The sequence below is a fragment of the Callorhinus ursinus genome, unplaced genomic scaffold (assembly GCF_003265705.2).
Source record: "Callorhinus ursinus isolate GAN/ISIS: 27379988/994484 unplaced genomic scaffold, GSC_fseal_2.0 scaffold10, whole genome shotgun sequence".
In the NCBI taxonomy this organism is placed as follows: Eukaryota; Metazoa; Chordata; class Mammalia; order Carnivora; family Otariidae; genus Callorhinus; species Callorhinus ursinus.
Genome location: NW_027397072.1, coordinates 44,982,320 through 45,008,950, shown reverse-complemented (window position 1 = coordinate 45,008,950; position 26,631 = coordinate 44,982,320). Strand labels below are relative to the sequence as shown.

At 39.9% G+C, this 26,631-nt stretch overlaps 1 protein-coding gene across 10 annotated transcripts in view; it reads left to right on the top strand.

The window, feature by feature from the left end:
• Positions 1-26,631, top strand: part of CTNNA2 (catenin alpha 2) — a 1,073,854-nt gene that overhangs the window by 328,774 nt on the left and 718,449 nt on the right. For all 10 annotated transcript variants that reach the window (XM_073897478.1, XM_073897482.1, XM_073897474.1 and 7 more), the window contains 3 exons: positions 583-749; positions 13,455-13,574; positions 17,203-17,469. In XM_073897478.1, coding sequence (XP_073753579.1) covers positions 583-749; positions 13,455-13,574; positions 17,203-17,469 — 554 coding nt within the window. The remainder of the gene's footprint in view (positions 1-582; positions 750-13,454; positions 13,575-17,202; positions 17,470-26,631) is intronic.

The following is a 26,631-nucleotide window of genomic DNA, read 5'->3' as shown; positions in this document are numbered from 1 at the left end:
TGACATAGTATGGGTTTGTTGAATTGGTTCAATTCTCCTATAAATGTTCTCTCTATTAGAGAATAGCTTCTTAGCAGAGTATTAAAAGACTACATTTGGGGTATCTCTGTAGCCTATTATTGTCTGATTAGTTCAATTAAGAGTACACTGTTAATGAGGCCAGAGTTTTAGTTTCATTCCTCTGTGGAGCACTTAACGTTGTACCTCAACTGTCAGTAAGCTCCACTAGCTGCCTAGTAAATCCCATTGCTTCCAAGGGAAATGGAAAATGAGAATGATTAAGGTCAGGGCAAATTCATCTCAACTATTAGACAAATGGAATTGAATATATTCCTTATTGATGTTTAAAGCACAATTTCACACTTCTGTGTGAAATGAACACCTTATTTTGTCCACAGCCCCTGTCCAGTGTGCACTGATGCATTTGCCTTGAAAGGTGGGCTGTGATGGAGGTAGCAGGAGGACCTCCTGTTCATGGCGGGTTTTATAATAGGAACAATAATCATCCATGCACATGGATGGGTGATTGCTAGCCTCTGAGCTTCCCGTCCACTCACATGCCTCTCCGTTTTTGTCTTCCAGGTGAGACAATGCGCATCGCCTCTTCAGAGTTTGCTGATGACCCGTGCTCATCGGTGAAGCGTGGCACCATGGTGCGGGCAGCGAGGGCTTTGCTCTCAGCTGTAACACGCTTACTCATCCTGGCGGACATGGCAGATGTCATGAGACTTTTATCTCATCTGAAAATTGTACGTATGTGGAACTTATCAAGACTTGCTTTGGGGGGGTGGCAATAGTGACTAAATATATTGGAGCTCGGAACTGCTCTGATGATGTTTCATTGCTCACCAGCTTGCTTACTCACCCAAGTGGTATACCCCCCAATTTTTCTAATGCTAAAATTATATTCAATAATATACTCAAGAAGTTATAGAGGATTCACTTGAGTTTGGATCCCTCCCTTACTTCTTGGAGTGCAAAACTGTATATTCTTTTAGGCTGCAGAGGCTGAGCATTGTGTACCTGCCTTGGCCCTATCTTGAGATTCAGATTAGTGCTGGTCCATGTGGTAATTCAGAGGAGGTCAGCTTTTCCGGTTAGCTGGCCAAATGACCACCTATGCCCACCTTAATATGGATCATGTGTTGAATTACATTTTGTTACCTGCTCCAGCCTTGCACTTTTGTAGAATTAGGGACTTTGAATGTACCTTTGTCTGGCAATAAAGAGCCCTGTCTACACATCTCTTGGCTAAGGTCAATCTTTTTGCACCAAGCCTGGCATCTAACATAACTGGGCAGTTACATGTCCTACTAACCCATAGACCCCTATTATAAGTGCCTCGCTTATCATAGTTCCTTGGTTTCTTTCAGCATTTTTGTTTCATGATGGAAGTGGAGCCCTACCCTCGTCACAAATTTTACTGGACTAGGGGCCAGGGCAAGCTTTGCAGTCCTTGACAACTGGGCCTCTCTCTGCTTTTCTAGTTGTTGACTGGCCTCTATTGGCAACTCGGATAGTTCAGTCCTCTGAACTAAAATGATGTAACTCAATTGCTTCGGAATATGACTTCTGCCTAGAGAGTTTCTATTTCATGACCTCAGTGAATTTCATTCCTGGACAATTGGCACCAACTTTGGACTGATCTCAGGGTCCTTAGATGATGGGATGTGAACCACGGGTTTTCTTTTTTTGGGAATCAACCTATTGCTGGTTTAGTTCCCCTAGCTGTGGCCATTACTGTGTTGTCATCCACCACATAACCTCCTTACATATCAGATACTTTATCTGTTAACACAGGGCTAATGGCTGTATAGCCCTCAGAGTTGTGAGAGATTTAAAATGGGTGCCATTCCTATGCAGCATTTCTTACAGAGTTTGGTGCAAAGTAAATGTGTGGTAAATGGCAGCCATGTTGCTATTTTCAGATCCCTGGAACCCCTTGCAGATTGCACTGGTGGTTGTCATTCCTGAGGTTCCAAGTGGCTATGTGCATCTTTTGAGCAACAAATTACGTTGTTCTCACGTGTGTGGGAGAAAAAGTTTTGTTATCTTTCCCTTACAGCCTTTAAAGGTTTTTAGAGACTTTAAAGACCACATTTTCAGAAAGATCTTACCCCAGATGGACAATCTTCCTTTCCCAGGGGGGAACAGGACTGAACCTAAAGAAATTAACTTTACATCCCATATGTTATTGTTCTGTGCTGTGGAACGCCCTGTTCAGCCATTCCTAGGGAGTGATGACAGGCTATTCTCCCTGAGCTGCCTACATGCAGAGAGGGCTCCTTGTGCATCCAGGGTGCCGTGTGAGGTACAGCCCCAGTTCCCGCCTGTAATCCTGCCTTTCTGCCCGTTTGTTTTGACCAGGGCTGTCTACTGATCATATCACTGCAGGCCTGTCGTCCTGTGGAGTCAAACGTATTCTCTTCCCGACACAGCAGATTAAGGGAAGTTTAAAAAAGGGGGGGGGGGGTAGCACAAAATCACGGAGAGGTCAACCCAGCAATATTAAGTAGTTCTGTCAGACTGTCAGTAGTAAAATTAAAAATGATCGTAGACTAAATAAACACATTTGTTCTGCTTAGAGCGCAGCTTCTGCGGAGGCAGCCGCGGTGGGATGTCGCTCTCTTGTGGAGCGACGAGGAACTGCAGTGCCGGGGCGGCCGCTGAACCAGGCTGTGGCCGGTCTGTGCTGTGGGTTCGCTGAGTCAGGGTTTCATATGCTGGGGCTGTTGCTACCCCCCCCCCCACAAAAAACCGACAGCGTATCAACAATCCATTACAAATGAACATGGTATATAATTCTCCTTTAGCTTTTCGTTCTTTTCCATAGCAGCTCATTCTCTCATGAACAAGCCAGTGTCGTTGGAGCATCTACTTATTTGTTTTTAACTCAGATGAAGAAAATATCTTTATGTGTTTGGATGGGACAGGTTAGAAATGGTCATCTACACCTTTTCTAAGGGTTTTTCCAGATTAAAAAAAATGAATTTCCTTATCACAAACATAGGTAAGAAAAAAGAGTGACAGGTGATTTTTCCATAAAAGTGGTGGCTCCGTTTTCTTTTGGTTCAGATGCTTGAGTAATACCCTCCATGAGTCTGCAGCTTCCTGCCATGGTAACCTTTTTAGGTTTAAGCATTATGCATTTTACTTTTTATCTCTTAGGCCGTATGCCAAATTTTTATTGCTCTTCTCTCCAGATAATGATTTTTTCTCATTTCTGAATAACTTACAGGAACACGGATGGAATTGCCTTATCAGAAACTTATATTCATGTTTTCCCATCAATAATACACTGAGTAGATGAAGGATAGTTGGTTTATTCTCCTAAAATACCCACTTTCATTCTCTGCCTTGTACCCCAATAAGTAATTGTCAGCAAATCAAGTAGTCAGGTATAATTCACACTGTAAAGATGAGTAAAGAATTAGGATATCGGTGGAGAGGGTGTGAATTGGCACGGTAGAGGTCTTTACATCCGCTACCTTAAAATTATGTTCGGAAACTTACATTTACATGACTGCTGAAGATCTGTCTTTTCACATGACATACAAATATTCTCTTTGGCCGTATGAAGCTCCTTGTTTTGTTATGCAAGTTTGTTATGCTTTAATGTTGAGCTCTTTTTTAAACATGTTAAGGATTCTCATGACTGCAAAAGGTTTTTGCTACTGTAGTTGTTTAAATTCAGGACGATAGTGATGGATTAGTGGGTGAAATATAGTTCAAAGCTGGGTTATCACCTAGGTGGAAATTTGATGTTCCTGAGGAAAGCTAAAGTAATCATTTGCACATCAGACATCATTAAAAAATACTGAATTATAATCACTTTCCTTGTTGAAGTTGCTGGTGAGTGATTCCCTAGCCAGTCACCTGATGTATCCTGCAATCAGTTGACATTGTCAATAGGTTGATATGTGGCATTTTAGACTTTTCAAGGAATCCTGCATTGCAATTGATGATCATGAAGAGGGATATTTACTTTCCCTAGACTCTGAATTAATGTAATCAGAATGTATTGTCAATTCTTAGCATTGGTGATGGCATTACACACACAAACTCATCTTGACATGTATGTATTAGAGAAAACAACCCCCTTTTTTCTACCCTCAGGCTAGTTCCTGGAATAATGATGTTCTTGATTATCTCAGAATTTCTCTCTAGAAAATGGAATGGCAAAATAGCAAAACAACAATCCCTTAATCAGTTTCCCAGAGAAGTCAGAATACCTTCATAGCCATCAGGGGCCAGATCTGATGCTGCTCTCGCCTTGTTTGGGAGGTGCTGATGAGGCAGACTTTAATATTACCTGTGTTTTTTGTGGCATTAGCCTAAAATCGTGTTGTGTTCCTCAGTAATGGATTATTTCTCAATAGTTGCCTTCAATAGTTTAGTCCTTCAGCTCTAATGTAGCTCTGGTGAAGAAGAGCAGTTAATTGATGTAAAATAGCCTTGTCTTTGATTATAAAGATAGAAATTATTGCCCCAGTTCTTAGCATATATTTTTTTTTAATTAAAAATTAATTTATTTATTTGAGAAAGAGAGAGCATGCAGGGGGAGGGGCAGAGGGAGAGGGGGAGAAATCCTCAAGCAGACTTTCCACTGAGCATGGAGCCGGATGCGGAGCTCGATCCCAAGACCCGAGATCATGACCTGAGCTGAGATTAAGAGTCACTTAACCGACTGAGCCACTCAGGTGTCCCTTAGCATATCTTTTCTGTCAGAGCTATCGTGGCATTAACTTCATGCAGCTGGGCTGTTTGGAATTTATGTATTCAGTTATCCTTTCAAGAAGTACTTACTGGATACCTACTATATATAAGACACTGTGCTTAGATAACTCCAAAGGTGACTAAGTCTCAGTCCCTGCCTTCAAAACTTTATAGGCTATTGGGGGAGACATAAAGAAAGCAAGCTCTGCATGTTGGGTACATGTGCATATTGCTGTGATCTCACCTAGAATAAAAATATAAGAATTAGTATGTTTTCCACTTTAAATAAGAGAACCCCAATTCAACATGGCATTTTAAAAAGGGAATATATTGGCTCAGCCAACGAAGAAATCTAGAGGAAATTAGCTTCAGGCAAGCCTTGATCAAGGCACAAAAATATGCCAAGAACCAGGTTCCTATTTCCTCTTCTCTGTAGGACCTTTTCTCACAGTCCTGAGGTAGCTGCTAACCATTCTCAAGTTTACCCACTTCTAGACTAAAGATGGCAACAAAGAGTAAATTCTCTTCCCTAATAGCTCAAATAAAAGTTCCATAGTCTTGTCAGTCCTGTCGGCTTATGAGTTAGGTACTTATCTCTGAATTAATTATTTGGGGGGAGGGAAATGGGATGTGCTGATTTTTAAAATTTGGTCAGCACTTACTGCTTTCCCTTACCATCCTCCGCGCCATGGATAGGATCAGTTCGACCAAGTGATAGTGTTGGTCATTTGAGGATAATATGAGGAAGGGTGATGTGACTGGGAGAAGGAGGTCTCAGGATTGGGTCTCACTAAACTGAATGTGATTTGCCTTTCCCAGAACCAATTTCTTGGATCAGATCGAATAGGTTGGGGTCACAAGCCCAAGCCTGAGCTAGGGCCTAAAAGTTGAGGGTGACTGGGAAGAAGTTGGTCCCATCAGAAGAGTTGTGGGATGTATCATTCTGTGCAATAATGAGATTGAAACTACGCAGTGATTTCAGCAGGGAGAGTTTAATATGGGAAATTGTTAACTCCAATAGCAGATTAGAGTCGTAAGAGACTGGGTAACAAGAAGAACAAGAAGACAGCTCTAAGGAACATAGGGATGGCAGATATAAGGAGAACTGAGAGCACAACACTTCAGGGAGACCCCCCCCACCCCCACCACCACCCGGAACCAGGGGCAGGATCAGATCTTCCTATCTTACTTTATGACAGGCTGCTGAGTGGCCGCACAAGCTAATGGAACTTGCTGGAAATCAGCCCTTAGGGTGTCAAGGAAAAATGCTCATCGAGAGGTGTCTCACTGGGGGCATTCCACTATAGCATCATCCAAGGGAGACCACGCTAAGGGAAGCTGCTGGCCACCTGGTGTTGGAGGGGCTACCTCTGCTGCAGAACCTTTGGAGAGAGCATACCAGAACCAAGAAACAAAACCTTTTCCTCCTTGGTTGCCACCCAGCACTCTCTAGAAACGAGGCTTGACATCAGGCCAAATGGGAAAGGAATAATATTTCAAAGGCCTAGCCATGATTTGACAGAGCAGGCCAATGTGTGAATTTGGGTCTGATATCTAGCTCAGGCCAAGAGAGTTTACTGAACGCAGAAGGGGTGCTCATGCCATAAGAAAGGAGATGGATTCAGGTCAGACAACAAACATCAGCTATAGACAGCTTCACAAACCAAGAGGAAGAAGAAAGGCATGAGAGCAAGAGAAGGGATCTGGGGTGTCTTGTCGGAGCATAGAGGGCAGGGTGGGGGGAGGCACTAACAGAGTTGGACAGGGAGACGCATGGACTACAGAGAGCATGATGATTTGTTTGGACTCTACATGTGGATTATGGGGAGCCATCGAGTACTTCTAAGTATCAGAATCAGATTCGTGATTTAGATAAATAATTTTGGTAGTGATGTGGAGAAAGAATTAGAAGAGGGGTGAATCTAAGCAAGGAGACAGATGAAGAGACCATTGAGATTATCCAGGCTAGTGAATAAAAAGAAAGGCCGGGTGAAGGCAACAGCAGTGTGTATTGTTAAAAGAGGTAGATTTTATTTTATGTATTTATTTATTTTCTTTCAAAGATTTTATTTATTTATTTGAGGGAAAGAATGAGAGAGAGAGCACATGAGAGGGGGGAGGGTCAGAGGGAGAAGCAGGCTCCAGGGAGCCCGATGCGGGACTCGATCCCGGGACTCCAGGATCATGACCTGAGCCGAAGGCAGTCGCTTAACCAACTGAGCCACCCAGGCACCCTAAAAGGAGGTAGATTTTAAAGATATGAAAGAAGTGGAATGGCGAGAATCCAGAGACTGATCAGATGGGACAAGGCTCCTAGTGAATATTCATAATCAGCTGATCAATATAATCCAAACCCTTTATAAACCTATCTTTTTCTGGCAGAAGAGCGGGGGAGTTAAAAGCATGAACTCTAGAGCAAACTACCCTAGTTTAGACCCAGGCTCCCACACTCACTTGCTGGGAGGCCTTTCTTGGGAAGCTTGTGTAACTACATTGACCTCGGTCTCTCCTCCATAAAGTAAAAATAGGAAAAATTTCAACTGCAAAGGGCTGTTTTCTGGGACGAAATTAGGTATATGTAAGCCATTTAGAACAGTGTCTGGTACAACTCATAAGTATTCGGTGACACTGACTAGTGTCATTTTTCTTTCACCAGCTAAAAATAACTTTGGAAATACAAGCTATATTACTGCTGTGCTTCATAAAACATGACACTTTAAGAATACATGACACTAGCATTCAATCATTCTTGTTTTCAGATGAAATCATTTTCTTGTTAACAAGAAAACAAAATTTAATCAGGAGGGGCAGCTTATCAAGGAAAGAGAATATTTAATCAAGAAGGCCAACTTTAGGAGGCAGACATAAAATATGATGATGCTGGGATAACAGTGATCAAACCAGAGTACATGGCTACACAAGTAAAGTAATAAGATGCAGAATCTTACATCCACCCACGTATTTACTTAGCCAACTACTATTTCCAAGATATTAAAAAAAAAACACTTTTTTTTTTTTTTTAATTTTAAGTAGGCTCCATGACCAGCATGAAGCCCAATGTGGGGCTTGAACTCACTACCTTGAGATCAAGACCTGAGCTGAGATCAAGAGTTGGAGGGTGCTTAACTGACTGAGCCACCCAGGTGCCCCCAAGACAATATTTTTAATTTAGCCATAAAACTAGATCCTAATAAGAGAGTTATGTATGACTTATTAAATAATTTCATCAATGTCACTTAAAATCCAATCAACTCGATAGGACCCTGAATGAGGTCAATCTGTCCCAGTGGAATGTAGGGTCATTAGGACAATGATTTATAGGCCTGGTATGGATGGTAAATGTTGGTGGGAAAACCAGATTGCACAGTCCAGGAGGGGAGGGATCAGACTCCTCAGTTCAGCAGTAACCCCATCCTCAGATGCCTGCCTGGCTCCTAGTAGCTGCTTAACAAGTATTGAATGACTGAATGACTTCACAGACTAATTTGTGTGTGGAAGTAAATAACTGAAATGCCAATCGGGAGAATTGGAGACTGATTTAAAGAGTTGATTTCAAGCGATCTGACACAGCTGTAGACTGGCAGGCAGGCCTGCTTTACAAATGGGGGCAGAGGCTATTTTGAACAAACTCTTGAGATTTACGTGACAAGCTCTGAAAATAATATCTAAATCCACTAATGAGGGAAGAAACTGTAACATCTTTTCTAGCTGTTTGAGTCTTTTCAGCTGTACCCATGCACAAGCTACCAATATTAAGGACAGGAGTACATGGTTGAGCAAAGTGTTCTCCCTTTGGTGTTCCTAAGCCCAGCTTGCTGTGGGAGATCAGCTGGGTGTCATGTCCAGGATTGCCAGGCGTTTATCATAAGGGAAGCTATGGCAGCTGCCTGTAAGGGCCCCCTTTATCAGCTCATTGAAAACAACTTCCCAGTCTGGGACACGGAGTCTCCAAAGCACCCGCCCCCCCCTTATAACTCTTCCCTGGGAGCATCATTCTCCTCAGAGCCCTTACCAGCAGCTGCTGTAGCTTCTTTACTGCGTGGCTTCCCCTCTTCCCAAGTGCCAGGTCTGCAGACCTTCCAAGAGTAAGATGAAGCCTTTCCTCTTTGAACTTACTTAGGAAAATATTTTTCCCTTAGCTAGACGCTATGCGGCAGGTCAGTATCCCCGTTTAAGGAGCTCCTGATTTCTGCCGGGTGCTCTAAGTGTTTGCTATTTTGCTATTTCTTTTTCTTTTCTTTCCTTCATATACAGTATGCCTGATTTATTTGGGAAAAGAGAGGAAGTCTTTGGCTTCCATTTCTGTAATAGACTTTGATCGAGTCGAGTTCTCAGTTTCTTTTTGTGCTGATAATAGCATTTTATATATTGAGAATTTATTGCATTTAAAATTCATTAGTGTGAGAGGTTTTATTTTCAACTTTTGTATCTTATTGTTTAAATGATCTCTTGGTAACATATTGGGTCTGTTTTTATTTTATTTATTTATTTATTTTAAAGATTTTATTTATTTATTTATTTGAGAGAGAGAGAATGAGAGATAGCACAAGAGAGAAGAGGGTCAGAGGGAGAAGCAGACTCCCCGCTGAGCAGGGAGCCCGATGTGGGACTCGATCCCGGGACTCCAGGATCATGACCTGAGCCGAAGGCAGTTGCTTAACCAACTGAGCCACCCAGGCACCCTGTTGGGTCTGTTTTTAAAAGTTCTATCTGAGAGTCTGTATCCTAATGAGAGCATTTAGCCCATTTATATTTATTTTATAATTGGACTTAGTTGGCCATCTTCATATTTTCCATTTATATACCTTATTTCCTACAGTTCTTAAAACAACCTTGTGTAATATGTCAACATTTATACCTTCATTTTATTAATGAAGACAGTGAGGGTCCAAAAGGTTAAGTTGGCTTACCTGGCTCACAAGGCAGACAAATGACCTAGCTGGGCTTCAAACACAGAGCAGCCTGACCTGCAGCCCTCCTCACATATACTGACTCATTTCTGACACTGTGGGGTACAGGGAGGTAGAGAAAGTTTTTGGAAAAAGTGTTCCAGGCTTTTCTCTATAAGAACTGTCTTTTAAAGGTGTTTGTTTGGCTTCTAGGGAGTCCACTTCCTTTAACCCAGACACACAGAAAGAAAATACTCTTGGCTCTTTTCAGAAATAAAAACTTGATTTTTATATCCATCTTGACTTCTCAAAAGTGCCTGGTCACTCCCTTTCTCCTTTTTTTCTCCCTTAATGTCCCTTCAGCAATCCCCCCATTTGTCTCTGCCTCCCCCAACATCCACCTCAACTTTGGTCCCATTTCCTCCATTTTTTGGGAAGATTTTGACCTTTTATTTTTAAATTTTATTATGTTATGTTAGTCACCATACAATACATCATCAGTTTTTGATGTAGTGTTCCATGATTCATTGTTTTCATATAACACCCAGTGCTCCATGCAGTACGTGCCCTCCTTAATACCCATCACCAGGCTAACCCATCCCCCACCCCCCTTCCCTCTAAAACCCTCAGTTTGTTTCTCAGAGTCCATAGTCTCTCATGGTTCGTCTCTCCCTCCGATTCCCCCCCTTCATTTTTCCCTTCCTTCCCCTAATGTCCTCCATGCTGTTCCTTATGTTCCACAAATAAGTGAAACCATATGATAATGGACTTTCTCTGCTTGGTTTATCTCACTTAGCATAATCTCTTCCAGTCCCATCCATGTTGATGTAAAAGTTGGGTATTCATCCTTTCTGATGGCTGAGTAATATTCCATTGTATATATGGTCCACATCTTCTTTATCCATTCATCTGTTGAAGGGCATCTCGGCTCTTTCCACAGTTTGGCTATTGTGGACATTGCTGCTATGAACATTGGGGTGCACATGGCCCTTCTGTTCACTACATCTGTGTCTTTGGGGTAAATACCCAGTAGTGCAATTGCTGGGTCATAGAGTAGCTCTATTTTTAATTTTTTGAGGCACCTCCACACTGTTTTCCAAAGTGGCTGTACCAACTTGCATTCCCACCAACAGTGTAAGAGGGTTCCCCTTTCTCCACAACCTCTCCAACATTTGTTGTTTCTTGCCTTGTCAATTTTTGCCATTCTAACTGGTGTAAGGTGGTATCTCAGTGTTGTTTTGATTTGAATTTCCCTGATGGCTAATGATGATGAACATTTTTTCATGTGTCTGTTAGCCATTTGTATGTCTTCTTTTGAGAAGTGTCTGTTCATGTCTTCTGCCCATTTTTTGACTTGATTATTTGTTTTTTGGGTGTTGAGTTTGAGAAGTTCTTCATAGATCTTGGAAATCCTGTTTCTATGTGAGAACTTTCCACTTAGGTGGCCTCTCCGATCCTTCTAGATTAAAACTCCAAGTAGGCTAAGTCTACCTTTACACAGACCCCATCATTAGCATTTCTTTTTGAAAAAACTTGATTGAATTAGAAACATAAATTCAAACCAGCATCTGGAGTCTTCAGAGAAAACTCATGAGAAAATATTAGGTGTAACACAACAAAATAATTACTCCAAATTGGGTCTGGTTAATAATCGGTAAGAAGACTGTTTTATATATATAAATTAGGGAACAAATCCAAGATTTAGCACCCTCCGAGATAATTATCTTGCCTTCCCTGGAACCAGTTTTTATGTCCTCAGGAAAGATCTATAGTTCAAATAAGCAGCAGGAACAAATTAACTGCCAAGAGCTGTCCTCTCAGTGATGCTGTTGATAGCCATGTTAAGATAATTATAAATCTATTAGAAAGTGAGACATCACTGATTTGTTTAAGGGTTTGAGGTAAGAGATTCCAATTAAACTATGAAAATGCCTTCTATGGCCCATTCAATACCATAAAATGTAACTTGATTTGAGTCTCTTAAAAAAAAAAAAGCATCCGTAAAACAGTCCTTTTTTCAATAATACTTGTTGCTTTCCCTTGAACATTATTAGAGCCTGGCTACGAATTGGAAAAGACCGACACCGAGAATTTAAATTATCATTTTATATTTTTATAATTAGGAAGAAAAGATGGATAATTTCCATAGTAGATGTGAATGGAAACTTAATTTTATGGGATGTCTAGATTATCACCATTCTAAATAATTTCCCTTGCTTGCTACAACTCTTTCCTTAATAAAATGGGTTAGCTTATTTAGTAAATTGAATGACATTATCATATCTATAGAGTAAAAGGTTTGATGATATCTATTATCACTGGTTTATACACACTATTCTCTTCCTCCACTCAGTGAAATTTGATAAGGATATTGAATTAGCTACCTTTGTGATTGTGTCAAGATTAAACAAAGCTATATCTCCATAGCCCAGAACTGTGTTCCTCTCTGCTTTTTCTAGCCATTTTAGTGGTCCTCCATATTTCTATGTTGTCAACATGAACTCCCTGTATGTTGTTTTTTGATTTGCTTCAGACTATAAGAGTGAATCAGAATTCTGCAGTAGGCCCTGCGTTTTCTGCATTTCACATTTCTGAGGGGCCTGTTCTTTTTCTATTGCTTCTATTAATACCCTGCACTAGTGAAGGCCTCTCTACTAGGCTCCCTTTTTATATAGAAGAACTTTGGTTTTGCAAACACATATCTGTCTTGTGCCTTATTCACTCAGAATTTTATTCTTAGTTATTTACTCTGATAAAATTGTTCCTGCAATAATGCAATGTAACTGACAATGATGTAGTGGGTTACTTCATAATATCTTAATTTTAATTGAGACCACAGCTGTTGTAGTCTTAAAATGTGAACAATTGTGGAAATCTTCATACCATATTAAAGTTAAAATCCTTCTGGAGAGGAGGCTTTAGTACCTTCCACATCGTCAGATCATTTATAAAGGAGTTCTTAGTGAAATTCATAATTCAAGTCCAGGGCCTTGCTGGAGAAGTTCCGTGACGCAGTTGGCAGGAATTTGGAAGCAGGGTGCATCATTAGGAAGGGGTGCTGATGTCCTTCCCCCACCTCTCATTCTACCCCAGCTGATGCCAACTTCAGCTGCAACAAAATTTCAAATGCACTTACTTCTCCAGACTCAGTAGCTCCTCTTTCTAGTGGATGGCAAAGTGTAAACTCACCTTTCAGTTACAGTCCCTTTTAGTTCCTGCTTCGGAGGTGTTGACCAGAAGTGTGGTCACAGATTCAAGTGTGCTCAAATTTCCAGGAGTTCCTTCAGTTTTTGTTAATGCACTTCCTCCTCTGAAGATTTCTAGAATTTTTCAAATTCCTTATTTTCTTCTTAGATCTACTCTCCTGTATGTTTCTACTTGAATTTAGAAGTCTATATTCCTTTTTTTAAGATTTTATTTTTGTCAGAGAGAGAGAGCGCAAGAGCGCACAAGCGGGGGGAGGGGCAAAGGCAGAGGGGAAAAGCAGACTCCCCGCTGAGCAAGGAACCTGATGCGGGACTCCATCCCAGGACCCTGGGATCATGACCCTAGCTAAGGGCAGGTGCTTAGCCAACTGAGCTCCCTAGTTGTCCCTGAAGTCTGTATTCCTTATCAGAATCATAACCCAGTAAAATACAGTCAATATAGTTCTGATGCTCTAAGGGTTCTGCAGTTATCTCTCAGATACAAAATATTCTGTGTATCATGAACAAATATCCTGATTAAATGCTTATTAGGGGTACTCGTCTTCTGTTTTAAGTGTTGTTGTTTGTTTTACAAATTACCATTTCTAACATGTTTAATATTTTCATTCTAGCCATTTATAAATGTTGTTTCTTATTACCTCAGGTGGAAGAGGCCCTGGAAGCTGTCAAAAATGCTACTAATGAGCAAGACCTTGCAAATCGCTTTAAAGAGTTTGGGAAGGAAATGGTGAAACTTAACTATGTAGCAGCAAGAAGACAACAGGTGGGAGAAGTTTTGGAAATGCTCGGGGAGAAAATGTGTTTAACCTCTTAGCTTGATAGGTCTGAACAACAGATCAGTCTCATCTGCTCGTGATCAAGTATCAAATGCCCTCAGAACCTGTAATTAACAAAGGCTGCCTTCTACATGGGCCAGTTTTCATACCACTATGGGCCCTCGGGTACTCTCTGGCCTCTGCCTACCTGGAGTAGGTCATAGGCCTCCTGTTTGACTGGTAGGAACCACGCTAACCTTTTTGCCACTGTAGGAAAAGCTCCCCAGTTAAAATATCAAACTTTGGTGTGGTGCTATGGATGCTGTCTGGATGCCACCCCTTTACTTGCCCTAATTTTGTATTTCCTATTTAATTTAAATTATCATTTTATATTTTTATAATTAGGAAGAAAAGATGGATAATTTCCATAGAAGATGTGATTGGAAACGATTTTATGGGGAGTCTAGATTATCACCATTCTAAATAATTTCCCTTGCTTTCTACAACTCTTAATAAAATGGGTTAACTTATTTAGTAAATTGAATGACATTATCATATCTATAGAGTAAAAGGTTTGATGATATCTATTATCACTGGTTTATACCACTATTCTCTTCCTCCACTCAGTGAAATTTGATCCTTATCAAATTGAATACTTAAGACACCGCCATGCATATGCATAGCCAAAATGTGCAGCATTTTGAGTTAAACCTTTATGAAAGATAAGAAAATGCGAAGAAAATTCAAGGAAAGGCAGAGAGAGAAAGGGGTGAGGTATGGGATAACACACGTGAGTGAGTTACTTTGAGGAAGGTGGCTCACAGGGGATCTTGTGTCTCCCTTTGTCTCAAGATAGCACCCTCAATTTTATCAGGTCTACTCATTAAGTACCATTAGAATTTTGTTCTCAAGGGGTGTGTTTTATTTTATTTTATTTTTTTCCCTAAAAAAACCTCTCCAAATGTGGAGGGGTCCATTAAAATCCTTTCCACCCATCCTCTTGACTGTTCCTAGAATTCAACATTTGGGGCAATTCCTAGTGCCTTAAGATTGTCTATGACCAACAAGGAAGTTCCATTCAACACCCATGGGTTGAGTGTTCATCAGTGCCATGCTGAAGGAACACTGGTATTATAAACCTGGTCAGGATCTAGTTCCTGCCCCTAAAATGCTTACTGTATTCTTTGTGTGAGAGGCACACACATGTGATTTTAGATTACATAGTGATATTTAAGTATTTTGTAATTAGCAAAATTCAAGTGAGATCTTGTGTAATAGTCCAAAGCGTAAGATGGGTGAAGGAGTGAAGTTACTCTGAAGCACAAATGTGAGACCAAAAAGCTACCTAACTTATTTAAACAACTGAAAAGAAAGAAAGGAAAAAAAAAAAGACATTGAATCTTGATCTTAGTGACCAAAATGGGCAGTTGGCAAGAAAGGTAGGGGCCTTTGTCTCCTTTGTCTCCAAATGAAGAACATTCAGAGTCTTGGAAAATATTTGGATTTTATTGTAAGTGGGTGGGTAGAATTTGAGTAGTTCAAAATTTGGTATCAGGGTCTAAAACCAGTTCAGTTCTAAGGTTCTGGTTTGAGCAATTGGGTAGATGGTAGTGAATTTATAGAGATGGAGAAGACTGGGTCAGTTGGGTATAGAAATTAAGATTTCATATTTAGATACATTGATTTTTTTTTTTTTTGAGATCCTTGAACTCTCCATGTAAAAATGTCAAAAGAGAGGGTTGGAGATGGAAAAACCAGTCATCAGTATATGTAGTTGGGTATTAAAATTGATGGGAATGTATGAGATATTTATGAGAATATATATTTCATATATTTCATTAATACATATATTTCATTAATACCTTGTTTTTAATTAACTGCTAGACTCTTCCAAGAAAATTTAGAAAAGTAGAATTGGAAGTAGGAAAAACACGTAACACCCTACCACCCAAGGAAAAAAAAATGGTGCAGTTTTGGCATATTGCCTTTCAGTTATTTATCTTCATATTTTAAAATACTTATAATACTACTTTTCATATAAGTATGCATATTGTGTTCTGCTTTTTCATTTATCTTATAAATATTATCCATATTTGTTAAAAATGAATTCTAATATCCACAGTCTACCAAATGCTTCTGTCATTTACTTAACCGATTCATAATTCAACATTTAGATTTAGATTGTTTGCAGGGTTTTTTTTTTATGTAATTAAAGAATGTTTCCTCAGATAGTTTTATGGAGAGAATTACCCCATCCATCTCTCACTTCCACATTTAGGTTTTTCTTAAGTAACTTCTAATTTCTGGACCGCTCTTGTGGAAGTTAAAAAGGCCCTTCATGACTAGTCATGAGAAACCTACTTTCAATGCCTAGATTATTGCCTGGCATAGAGAATACACTCAGGTGTTAGTTTCTTATTTGTGTTCATGTTGAGAGCTAAAAATTAAAAAAACCCATATCCTATTGGCTGGCATAAATTTGTCGGTACATAAGCAAAAGAGGATAGATGGTTCAGTTAATTATTACATACTGTCAGTTTAATCTTGACAATCCTGGATAAAATATAATGTGCTTGTCTCAGAATTATTTTGACTAATAAAAGAGAAGATGTCATTGTTGCCAAGTCATTTATATATGACATACCAAACAAACAAATAGAAATTGAACCTCAGTGGTTCAAGTAATCTTTAATGATGTTTTGAAGCTGGGGGAAAAAAAAATCTCTCCGAGATCCTCAGCTGGCAATCCTATATGGTCTCAGAGAGCCACACTGCCTTTAACATTTCCATAAATGATGTGAACATTTTCTTAACAATACTCTTTAAAGCTGAAGATCAAGAGACTCTCCAGTGGTGGTATTTTGACAGCCAAAACTAGAAAGACAAATCATCTTTGATCTATTTTTATTCCCTATAAGCTCAATGATTGAGCTGGCATTAAAGGTAGCTTAAAAAAAAAAAATGAACCCTATTCCAGAAATGATAATGCAGTGGCAGTGATGGACTAAGCAAAAATCAGAAGAGTCTGATTGCCTATGTCTGTAATTGTAATTGAATACGGGGGCAAGCATTATCAGAAGACTGAAGTTTGGATTTTCCTTCTGCTGCTAATGAACTCTGATCCATGCAAGCTACTGACTGTCAGTAGCTTGATTTTTTTCTTTTTTTTTTTAACCTTTTTCCCAGCAATACTTGAGTGCCTTTTATGGGCCAAACAGTGCTAATGAGTAAAGAGCCACTAAACAAGACAGACAAGGCTTCCTGCGATCACTAGACACAATACATTAGGGAAATGTGTTGAAATAAATACAGTAAAGTTTAATAAGTGTTGATAGGAGGGAGTAGGGGCATGTGGGAGCAGATAGAAGAGGGCATAGCTTAGAGAGCAGGATGGAGCATGTTCCAGGAGGATCGGCCATATCCGGTGAAAGGGTAGATGGAGGAGGAGTGCTCAGGTACTTCATACAGAAGGATTACATGCAAAATCCCAGCACCTAGAGTGAGCGCCAGGAAGAGTAGATGGTTTCTAAAATTCAGTAGGGTTTCTAAAATGGAGTCTGTGACCCTAAGTTCTAGAACAGATGCTTCTCGGGCAAACTTGATGGATGTGCCACGTTTCCTATGTTGTGTACGCAGGAGCTGAAGGACCCCCACTGCCGGGATGAGATGGCCGCTGCCCGAGGGGCTCTGAAGAAGAACGCCACAATGCTGTACACGGCCTCCCAAGCCTTTCTCCGCCACCCGGATGTTGCTGCCACAAGAGCCAACCGAGATTATGTGTTCAAACAAGTCCAGGAGGCCATTGCTGGCATCTCCAATGCTGCCCAGGCTACCTCGCCCACTGATGAAGCCAAAGGCCACACGGGCATCGGCGAGCTGGCTGCAGCTCTGAACGAGTTCGATGTAAGTGTCTGAGTGATGCACGTGGAGCGGTACCCACTTGCCCTGACGGAAAGGATTTGGGGATGAAGGGCCTCAGTAGTACGCCTGGATTTCCCTCTCTTGCTTGTGATAGTAGGGTGAACGACCTAATGTGTTTGTTATTAGGAATCCAGCATAGTGGCAGAGCCTAGTTTTCTTGCATTGAAAGACTCTAACAACGGTGTTTAAGAGTACCTGATCCAATGCAAGCAGAAGCCCTGTAAACTGTTAGTTTCCTATCCCACTGGCTATTTTAGGGACCGTTCATCATTTGGTTGGTTCTTTACTTTTAAAGGGGCAAATGTCCTAGGCAGTATAGGCACATCTTGCCTCTATGTTGCACCCGGGTGAAGAACTGCCCTCTGTGTCTTCATTTTAAATGAGTGATAAACTGTTGCCCTCTGATCCCACATGGGATCCCTGTCTTGCTTGAATTGACTCCTCTGGGTAGCACCTGTGTTGGACCCATGAATGACCCACATGCTGCACCGGCTATTTCTGGGGGTGTGTCCCAGTGAGGGAAGCAATGGGAGGATGGCATCAAAGTGAATGAGAGGGATGCGTGTAATCAAGACCCCAGGATGACAGCCCTCACTTGCCTTGGGTCAGGATATGGGCCCACCTAGGGGAAGCTGGAATTCATCTGAGTTCATCCTGTGTTCAGTGTGAGAGCCTACGTGTGTTGGAGAGCTACCAGGATTTAAAATCTGTATCTGTTTTCAAGGGTATTATTTTCCTACAGGGAGATGGGAGAAGTAGAATGTATTAAATACCTTTTAAATGATAAAACACAGCATTATAGGAATTCATAAAAGAAAAATAGGTTACTTAATAGCTGTGGAGAAGGATGATGAGCTTGCTTTTGGATCTGTTGACATGAATTTTTCATTGGGCATGAGTGGCTGGGAAAGAAGATCAGGAACAAAGCAGTGATTGCTAAAGACCTAAAGTGGAGAGAGACAATGGAGGAATAATTATAACACTTCAGATAGCCATTTGCAATTTTCACAGGGGTCTCTCCTCTTTTATTTTTTGTTAGTCAAAATATCCATAGCTTAGACTGTATATTCTTTCCTAGGGTTTTTTAGTAAGGATTAAATATAATTTAAAGCATTTACCACAGAAATTGGGGTTTAATACATAATTCACAAAGTGTCAGGAGACAACTGAAAATCCATTGTAACAAAGAGTTCAGTAAGGTCATTAGTTTTAAAATATAAGAGAAGTCAATAGATTTCCCAGGTGCAAAAGCGTAGAATAATGGAAAGACAGATCCTGTTGACGAAAATGAGCAATAATTTGTTGGCTTTATTTTATTCCTTAATTTATTTCCTTATATATGTTAGAAATAATCCTGATACAGATGTGGAAAACCAAAAAAAACACCAAAAAACAAAAAACCACCAAGTGGTACTTTTTGTACTTTCAGTTTGTTTCGTGCTTAGGTTGTACAATAAAGTTGTACTTTTTGGTAAATGGTGTCATGATCCTGGGTAGGAAAACTATTGACTCTTAATTTTTATAATGTTCAGACAATTCTGATAAAAATTTTGACTTCTTTTGAAACTTGAGAGAGTAATGATAAAAGTTTATATCTGGAATAAGAATGAAGAAGCCCAAATTTTAAGGAAATGAAAATGAGCAGGTGATGTACTCAGATATTAAAACATTATAATGCTACATTAATTTTAAAAGTGTGCATTAGACCAAAAAATGCCTAATCAAACAGAATAGAAAATTTCAAAACAATCTCAAATACAGAATTACTTTATGAAATAGTACTTTTTAAAATTCATTAATAGGTGGACTATTTAGTCAGATTTTGACACAACTGTATTTTTAAAATCCTATTTTATAATCAAAAAGTAAATAAAACCTGTGAGGACCTAGTAATAGAGTAGAAACATAGCATACAGAGAACTCACTTGAAAGATAGACCCTTCAGCTGCTGCCGGCTTCTGCTGGAGTAGAATAGCTTCCCTATCACTTTGTGTCCAGAATCTTTTCACTGAAAAGAGCTTTTGCTCAAAATGAATTTAACAATTGAGTCATCATTGTAATAATACAAAAGTCTTTGGACTCATAAAACTTAAGGCCATGTGGGGAAAATCTACTAACAGAGTATGTTGACATATATTAAACTTTCAACTGGCATTTTTGTTTGTTTTTTGACTGTAGCCATATACTGGACAAATAGGGCTTTGGAAAGTTAATACATGAATATAACTTTTTTTTATAGAACATGGTGTATTAACTAATCACTATATTTTATTAACTTCAAATAAGTAATTTTTCTTGCATTAAGTGTGTATGTTAACTAATTATATATTAGCTAAATATATTAACCAAGTAATTGTTCATTATTTAAATGTATACATGTTCTCAAGCTATGTAAATTGCATAAAACATTATCTGATGTTTAAAATTTTATTTCTCGGATGTTGACAAAAATCAACATGTGGAGCCACGTAAATTGGTAATTTATAGATAGTAATTCCATTTGGTGTGGTTCCCTAAAAATTTAGTTAATGAAATTTCAGTACTTTTTCAAACATAGTAATGCTAGTAAAGTATTACTATGACAAGGTACAAGGTACAAGGTAATTAACCAATTGTAGATTTTCTATCACCTGACACCAACAAACCTACCTAGTCCTTAACGATACTTGAAATTCTCTCACTAAAAAATAATGTTCTCCTTCTCTTTGTAACAGAATTATACATTTCTGTTCTATGGTTGCATAATGAATACTCTGGTATTCCCGCCCCCACCCCCCCAGGCATATTGACTTGAGATTCGTTTAGAATTCAGACATCTGTCTTGAATCCTAAGTGCTATTCTCAGATATTAAACAAATCGATACCACACTGGGTGGGAAACTCATCCAAACTTCCTGTGACTTATTTTTTGGCAATATCCCCTCCTGATGCTTGGTTTGATGGCTTGCCAGTGTGATGGAGATTGTAAAAAGTGAAGTATGTTTGAGATCCTGAAGTGAAAGGAGCCATACAAATACACGATTTCATCAGCAGCATGGCTAGCATGCTTCTAATGTTGAATTTGAAACACATTTCATATTAGTCTTCAGTGTGCCAAACTCATTTTAATGGGAGGTAGGGTGCAGAAGTGACTTAAAGTGTGATAGTTGACTGAAAGCAAGGTGAAAATTAGTATTTTTACATTAATTTATCTAAAATTACAGGACTGATTTTTCTATCTGGGTAGTTAGAATTATGGCTCAATGCATGGTGACCTATTTTCTGGCACTATTCTTCTGCCTACGTGAATAGTTGATGTAGTGATTTATGAAGCAAGAGAATGAAGAAAAAAACCTAGTATTCTTAACAACTAGAAACTGTCAAGAGAGCCTCTAATGATAAAACAGCAAAAAGAAAATGATTGCTAATCAATGGAAAAATCAGCCTCCGTTTAAAATGTGGCAGCTTGAGGTGGTTAATTTTATCTGGTGAAACTACTAAGGAATACTAAAAAGAATTTGTAAAAAATATAATGACTGCTTAGTAGTAAATCCTGTTATAATGTCAATTTTGACTGCCAGAAAATGTAAGAGTATGAGAGAGGAAAATTAAAAATTATTCTTACAGAACTTCTATTTAAAGAGAACACGTACTGTATCTTGTTTTTTGAAGCTTCTTTTGTAGATGAAGATGCTTTAGAAAAAATGGAAATTAACACCATTCATGACCCAGTCTTTATAATTGATAACTATTTCCCTTTTAAAATTGTTTTCTCTCTTTTTTTAAAGATTTTATTGTGGGGGTGGGGAGCACAAGCAGAGGGAGCAGGAGAGGGAGAAGCAGGCTCCCCACTGAGCAGGGGGCCACATGCAGGGCTCGATCCCAGGGCCCCAGGATCATGACCTGAGCTGAAGGCAGGTGCTTAACCTCCCTTTTGTTTTCTCTTAAATCCTGTAATAAACACTATCTCAAAGTCCTCTAACTTTAAGTTTTCTATATGTAACTTCTTTCCCCACTTGCCCTGGGCATTTGCTTGATTAGTAATTTTTTTTTTTTTTTTGTACATTTAGTTTCTCTTTCTCCACTTGTTCTGTCCCCCCAGCCTGTGGAAAAATTTATTTCTGTTCTACAGCCTAGAAAGAAAATAAAGCATAAGGCTAACATATTTACCTTTTTCTCATATTTTACTATTTTCCTTACAGAGTTCTTTAAGAAGATTCCAGTCCCTAGGGGGCACCTGGGTGGCTCAGATGGTTAAGCATCTGCCTTCGGCTCAGGTCATGATCCCAGGGTCCTGGGATCGAGTCCGGCATCGGGCTCCCTGCTCAGCGGGGAGCCTGCTTCTCCCTCTGCCTCTGCTTCTCTTTCTCTCTCTCTCTCTCTCTGACTCTCATGAATAAATAAACACTTAAGGAAAAAAAAAAAGATTCCAGTCCTTGCTTGCACATGGGTCTTGGCTGCCACTAGCTCTTACCTCTTTGAGCCGTATCCTCTAATCTCTACTCCTGCCCCTCCTCTGTAACGCTGTGTCTGAGTTTTTAAGGACCCCTAAATCTATGTGCTTTTATTTTCTAGTTCTCAACTGTTTCTAGTTCTCTAGTTATTTTCTAGTTCTCAACTTTGGAATGGGGAAATTTCAATAGTACTAACTATACTTTTTTTCTTTGTATTACTTCGAATTTGCAAGATTTAAACATCTATACTTGAAGACTAGGACAGCCTGGCCTCAACCACATTGAGCTGAAATGTCACCATGACCTACCGACTCTACTTAAATTGTCCTTCCTATTTCTACCTGATTTTTTTTATACCCTCCTCCCTCTAGTTTGTTTTTTTCCCTCTCCTGCACACCCTCCTGCCCCCACTTCTTTCTCTTTAAATAGATTTCCTTGATCTAATTGTAATTTTGTACTGATCTAGTATTCAGTGGATAGAAGTGTTGGAAGGTGAGCATAAGGCATGGTGAGACATATGCATCACAGGCCAACAGGGATAGCAAGACTGTGTATCCATCTGACAAGGTTAGGGGACTTAGGCTAATTGCAGTAAGGGGAGAATTGTCCCCTGGAGAGCATCTCCATGCTACAGTGGTCACTGCCCTTAGGTTATTCAAGTGTGTGCTCATCTCAGGTGTACAGAGACATTCTAGAAGCTCTAGTTGGAAGAACCTGGTTAAGAAACAGGAGTCCAGGTGGTATCTCATTTCATAGCAAGACCCCAGCCCATTTCTGGGACATGGAAGTTTTTGGACACTCAAGAGTAAGAACCTGGGCCTAGGGTTTAGGATCCAGGGTTGGACTACAAGCCCAGTGGAGAGCTGGAGTGCTTTACAGGTATCTTAGGTATGAAGCCCAATTGCATGACCTCAGATCTGTGCTGCAGGAGTCTGAAGAAGTAGAGTTTTTCAAATGACACCCTCCTCCAAACATCTCTCTTACACCTTTGAATAGTAGACTAATTCTTAGATGCTCCTGTTGAAGCTCTGGTCCCTTAAGGAGCCACGAACCAGAATTCTGGCTGGCTCAGGGATTCTTAAGGGTTTTATGGTCTCTCCAACAACAGGCAAGAAGGAATGCCTACTTGGAGAAGTATATTTTCACAGAGCAGCTTGTTGAGTTCCTTCCCAGTTCCAACCCTCCCTTTTGCTGTTGGGAAATCAACTTAGTTATTTATCCGAGAGGCTTACTCCAGATCTCCTCTCCTCCTTTGACATTCTGTAAAGTCATTCTGACTGCAGACATCTGGGAGCACCCATATTAGGTTATGAAAAGGGTAAGTTTCCTGTGTATTACATTAGATGAGGACAGAAAAGAGAGGAGAAAGCCCTGACAAAATACTGTAAACATACTGATGAGGAAAATGCAAGATGTAGCTTATGTCCTAAAGCAATTAGCAAGCAGGAGGCCAAATGCATAAAAATGAAAGCCAGTAAGCGGAACCATATAGCTTTGGGAAAGCAATTTTGGATTCCTAATTCAGGTACTAAAAAGATGGAGCCGGCAAATTCAGCAACTTTCTGCCTATCTGAGTTCATGCCAGTATTTTTGAAGGCTTAACATCTGCACAGTTGTTACATCTCTTCTTTAATACTGTATTAGTTTTTTTTTTTTAAAGTAAACTCTATGCCCAACATGGGGCTTGAACTCACAACCCCAAGATCAAGAGTCTCAGGTGCCCTTATTAGTACTCCTTAATAATCTCCACCATGTTGCTCTGAAATAGTTCCCATTTAATGGCCTTTACAAGTAGCCCAGGACCTTGGGATGAGCCCAGGACTTGGATTGCAGTATATAGTGGCTACTCCAAGCTCTGTAAATTTCTAGAAGTGTGTGACCTTGGGTTGCTGAGGTAGTGTCTCTAGGCCTGGGAATAGGGTTTAGCTACTGGATAGCTAAGATCAGTAAAAGCTTACAGTGTGCCAAGTGAGATAAAAGGATGAAGGACTGCAAGGTATAAGGGAGACATGCTGTGTAAACAGCTCTAGTCACTGTGATGCATAAATGAGGTGGTTTGCACCTACATATACAGAATGCACCTGACCTGAGTGTGTGTGTGTTGGGGCATGGGTAAGATTAGGGACGGTGAAATCCTAGAAGAGTTCCTGGAGGAGGTGGTGTGTGAGTGGGAGTTAACATTAAGCTCAAGTGTGAATGAGGGTGTTTCTCAGAACATCATGTCATGCAGAGGCAGTCTTCAGTAAAATACCCCATTCTGGAACCCAGGGAATGAGGAGAAATGTGGCTAAGTGGGTAAGCTGGAGGCAGATCCTGGAGAGCTTTGTAGGCCTTGCAAGGGGCTGAGTTTCAACTTGAAGGCATTAAGAAGTTGCTTGTGCTCTAGGCAGGGGAATGGGTGGTCAAATTTGTGTTGTTACAGTTCCCTCGGGCTGCAGGGTGGAGAGAATGGACTCTGAAGGGGCAAAGCTGCAGTGTAGTGGGAGTGATGAGGATGAGAGGTTATCAAGGTCCTAAGTCCATTGTTGGAGTAGGGCTCAGGAAGAGTGGATGGTTCGGAGCCATGTTGAGGGAATAAGAGTCAACAGTCCCTGAGGCCTGTACTTTTATTTTCATATATCAAAAGTGAATGTTTTATACAGTAAGCGTTAGTTAATTAAAAAGACCAAGTTGTTTGTAGGATATTCGATTTTTTGCATGCTCTAACGTCCTTGTGCTGTTTTTTTTTTTTCTAACTCTTAATTCACATATATACCAAGCAGTATGATTTTTTTAAAAGCCTAGTAATTCATGTAGAAACATGTTTTGAACATCTAAATCTAAATTCTACATCTAGGATTTTCCTAATTTAGTTTATTTATGTGTAATTGAGCTTTCATTAGTTTGTGCTTACTAACTCACATTTTACTTCTTAAAAACAAACTCTCAGACATGCTTTAAAAAAAATTGGAGATAGATTTTCCCATCTGATAGGACATAGTATCAATAACTGGGGGTCCAGTGATTCTCAGCTTTTCTCCATACATTATCCCAACGAAATGCCTCTAAATTTTTCTGTTCTTTTCTACTCGGGCAAATTAAACTCATCAAAACGGCCTTTTAAGCCTTTCTAGTGGTATTACAGCATTCTTTATCATACACTGACATCTGGTGGCCAGATAGAACACTAAGAACACTCCAGTGGGTTTCTGTATGCCTGTAAATTAGAACAACCTAAATCCAAACTATGGGCCCAGACTCAGGATGTAAATATGGGGAGGGTATAGTCTGCCTTAACAGAATTGTGTTAGCTTAAGGCACCCCCCCTTTTTTTTAAGATTTTTATTTGAGAGAGTGAGTAGGGAGGAGGGTGCAGAGGGAGAGAGAGAGAGAAGCCGACTCCCTGCTGATCAGGAAGCCCAACACGGGGCTCCATCCCAGGACCCTGAGATCATGACCTGAGCCGAAGGCAGATGCTTAACTGACTGAGCCACCCAGGCATAACGTACCCTTCTGTACACTAAATTTATGCAATGAAAGTTGCATTAATCCTTTTTGGAAAACTTACAGCCCCGGGAAAGGGTGAAGGTGGATAGAGAGGCAGATAGAAGGGAAGCTCTAGGCAGGGTGTAGAGCTGAAGGTAATTCAACTGGCTGAGTGTGGGACCAGGTCAGCCAACGTCAACAACATATCTTCTCCTTCCTGAGCCATACCACATCCCTTCCCAGGAGCCATTTATCCAGTATCCTCATTTACTGTCCAAAAATCTTACTGTGGGATATTGACACCTCCCATAACTTCTTGTCTGCAATCAGCTTTAGTTTTGTGGGTTTTTTTTTTTTTTTAAGATTTTATTTGTCAGCACACGCATACAGGCAGAGGGAGAAGCAGGCTCCCTGCTGAGTAAGGAGCCCAATGCAGGACTAGATCTCAGGACCCTGGGATCATGACCTGAGCCGAAGGCAGACACTTAAACGACTGAGCCACCCACACATCCCAACAAGCAGCTTTAGTTTGTTAAGGTGTTATAAACCTAGGAATGTTTTCGATAGTATCATTTACCTTTATATCATTTTTTGAAATAGTAACTTCAAGGAAATATCCCAAGACTATTTAATTTTCTCTTCTACATTTCAATTAATAAATACAGAGCTATAAAAAAATCATTGAGCAAAAAATAGGATTTGAAATATTTGAAAGTTGCCGTTCAGATCCTTACTTGCCTCCCTGTTGTCTTTAATTAAAATCATTATATTTTCAATCGTTTTCTTTTCACAAGAGAAAATGTCAGAATCTTTATTTTTCACCCTGAGAATAATTTTCTTTGCAAAACTGAGAATACTGAGAATATTGGTAGATTCTGTGCATCTGAGCTCATCTTTATTAAAAATAATTAGTACTAAATGTAACTGGTTGTTGATGTAATGGATCATCATATTCTAAATTCTAGATTATAGTCTAAACATGTGATGGCAAATATTTTATCATTTAATTATTAGTCATACTTTAAAATTTGGGAACCAAATGAATTCTTCTATCTAGCAAACTATTTATAAAGTCCTGAAAAATATAGTTTGAAATACTGATCTCCTGGAGCAGCTGAGTGGCTCAGTTGGTTGAGCATCCGACTCTTGATTTTCAGCTCGGGTCATGATCTTAGTGGTCAAGCTAAGAGCCTGCTTGAGATTGTCTTTCCCTCTGCCCCTCCCCCTGCCCGCTCTCTCTCTCAAA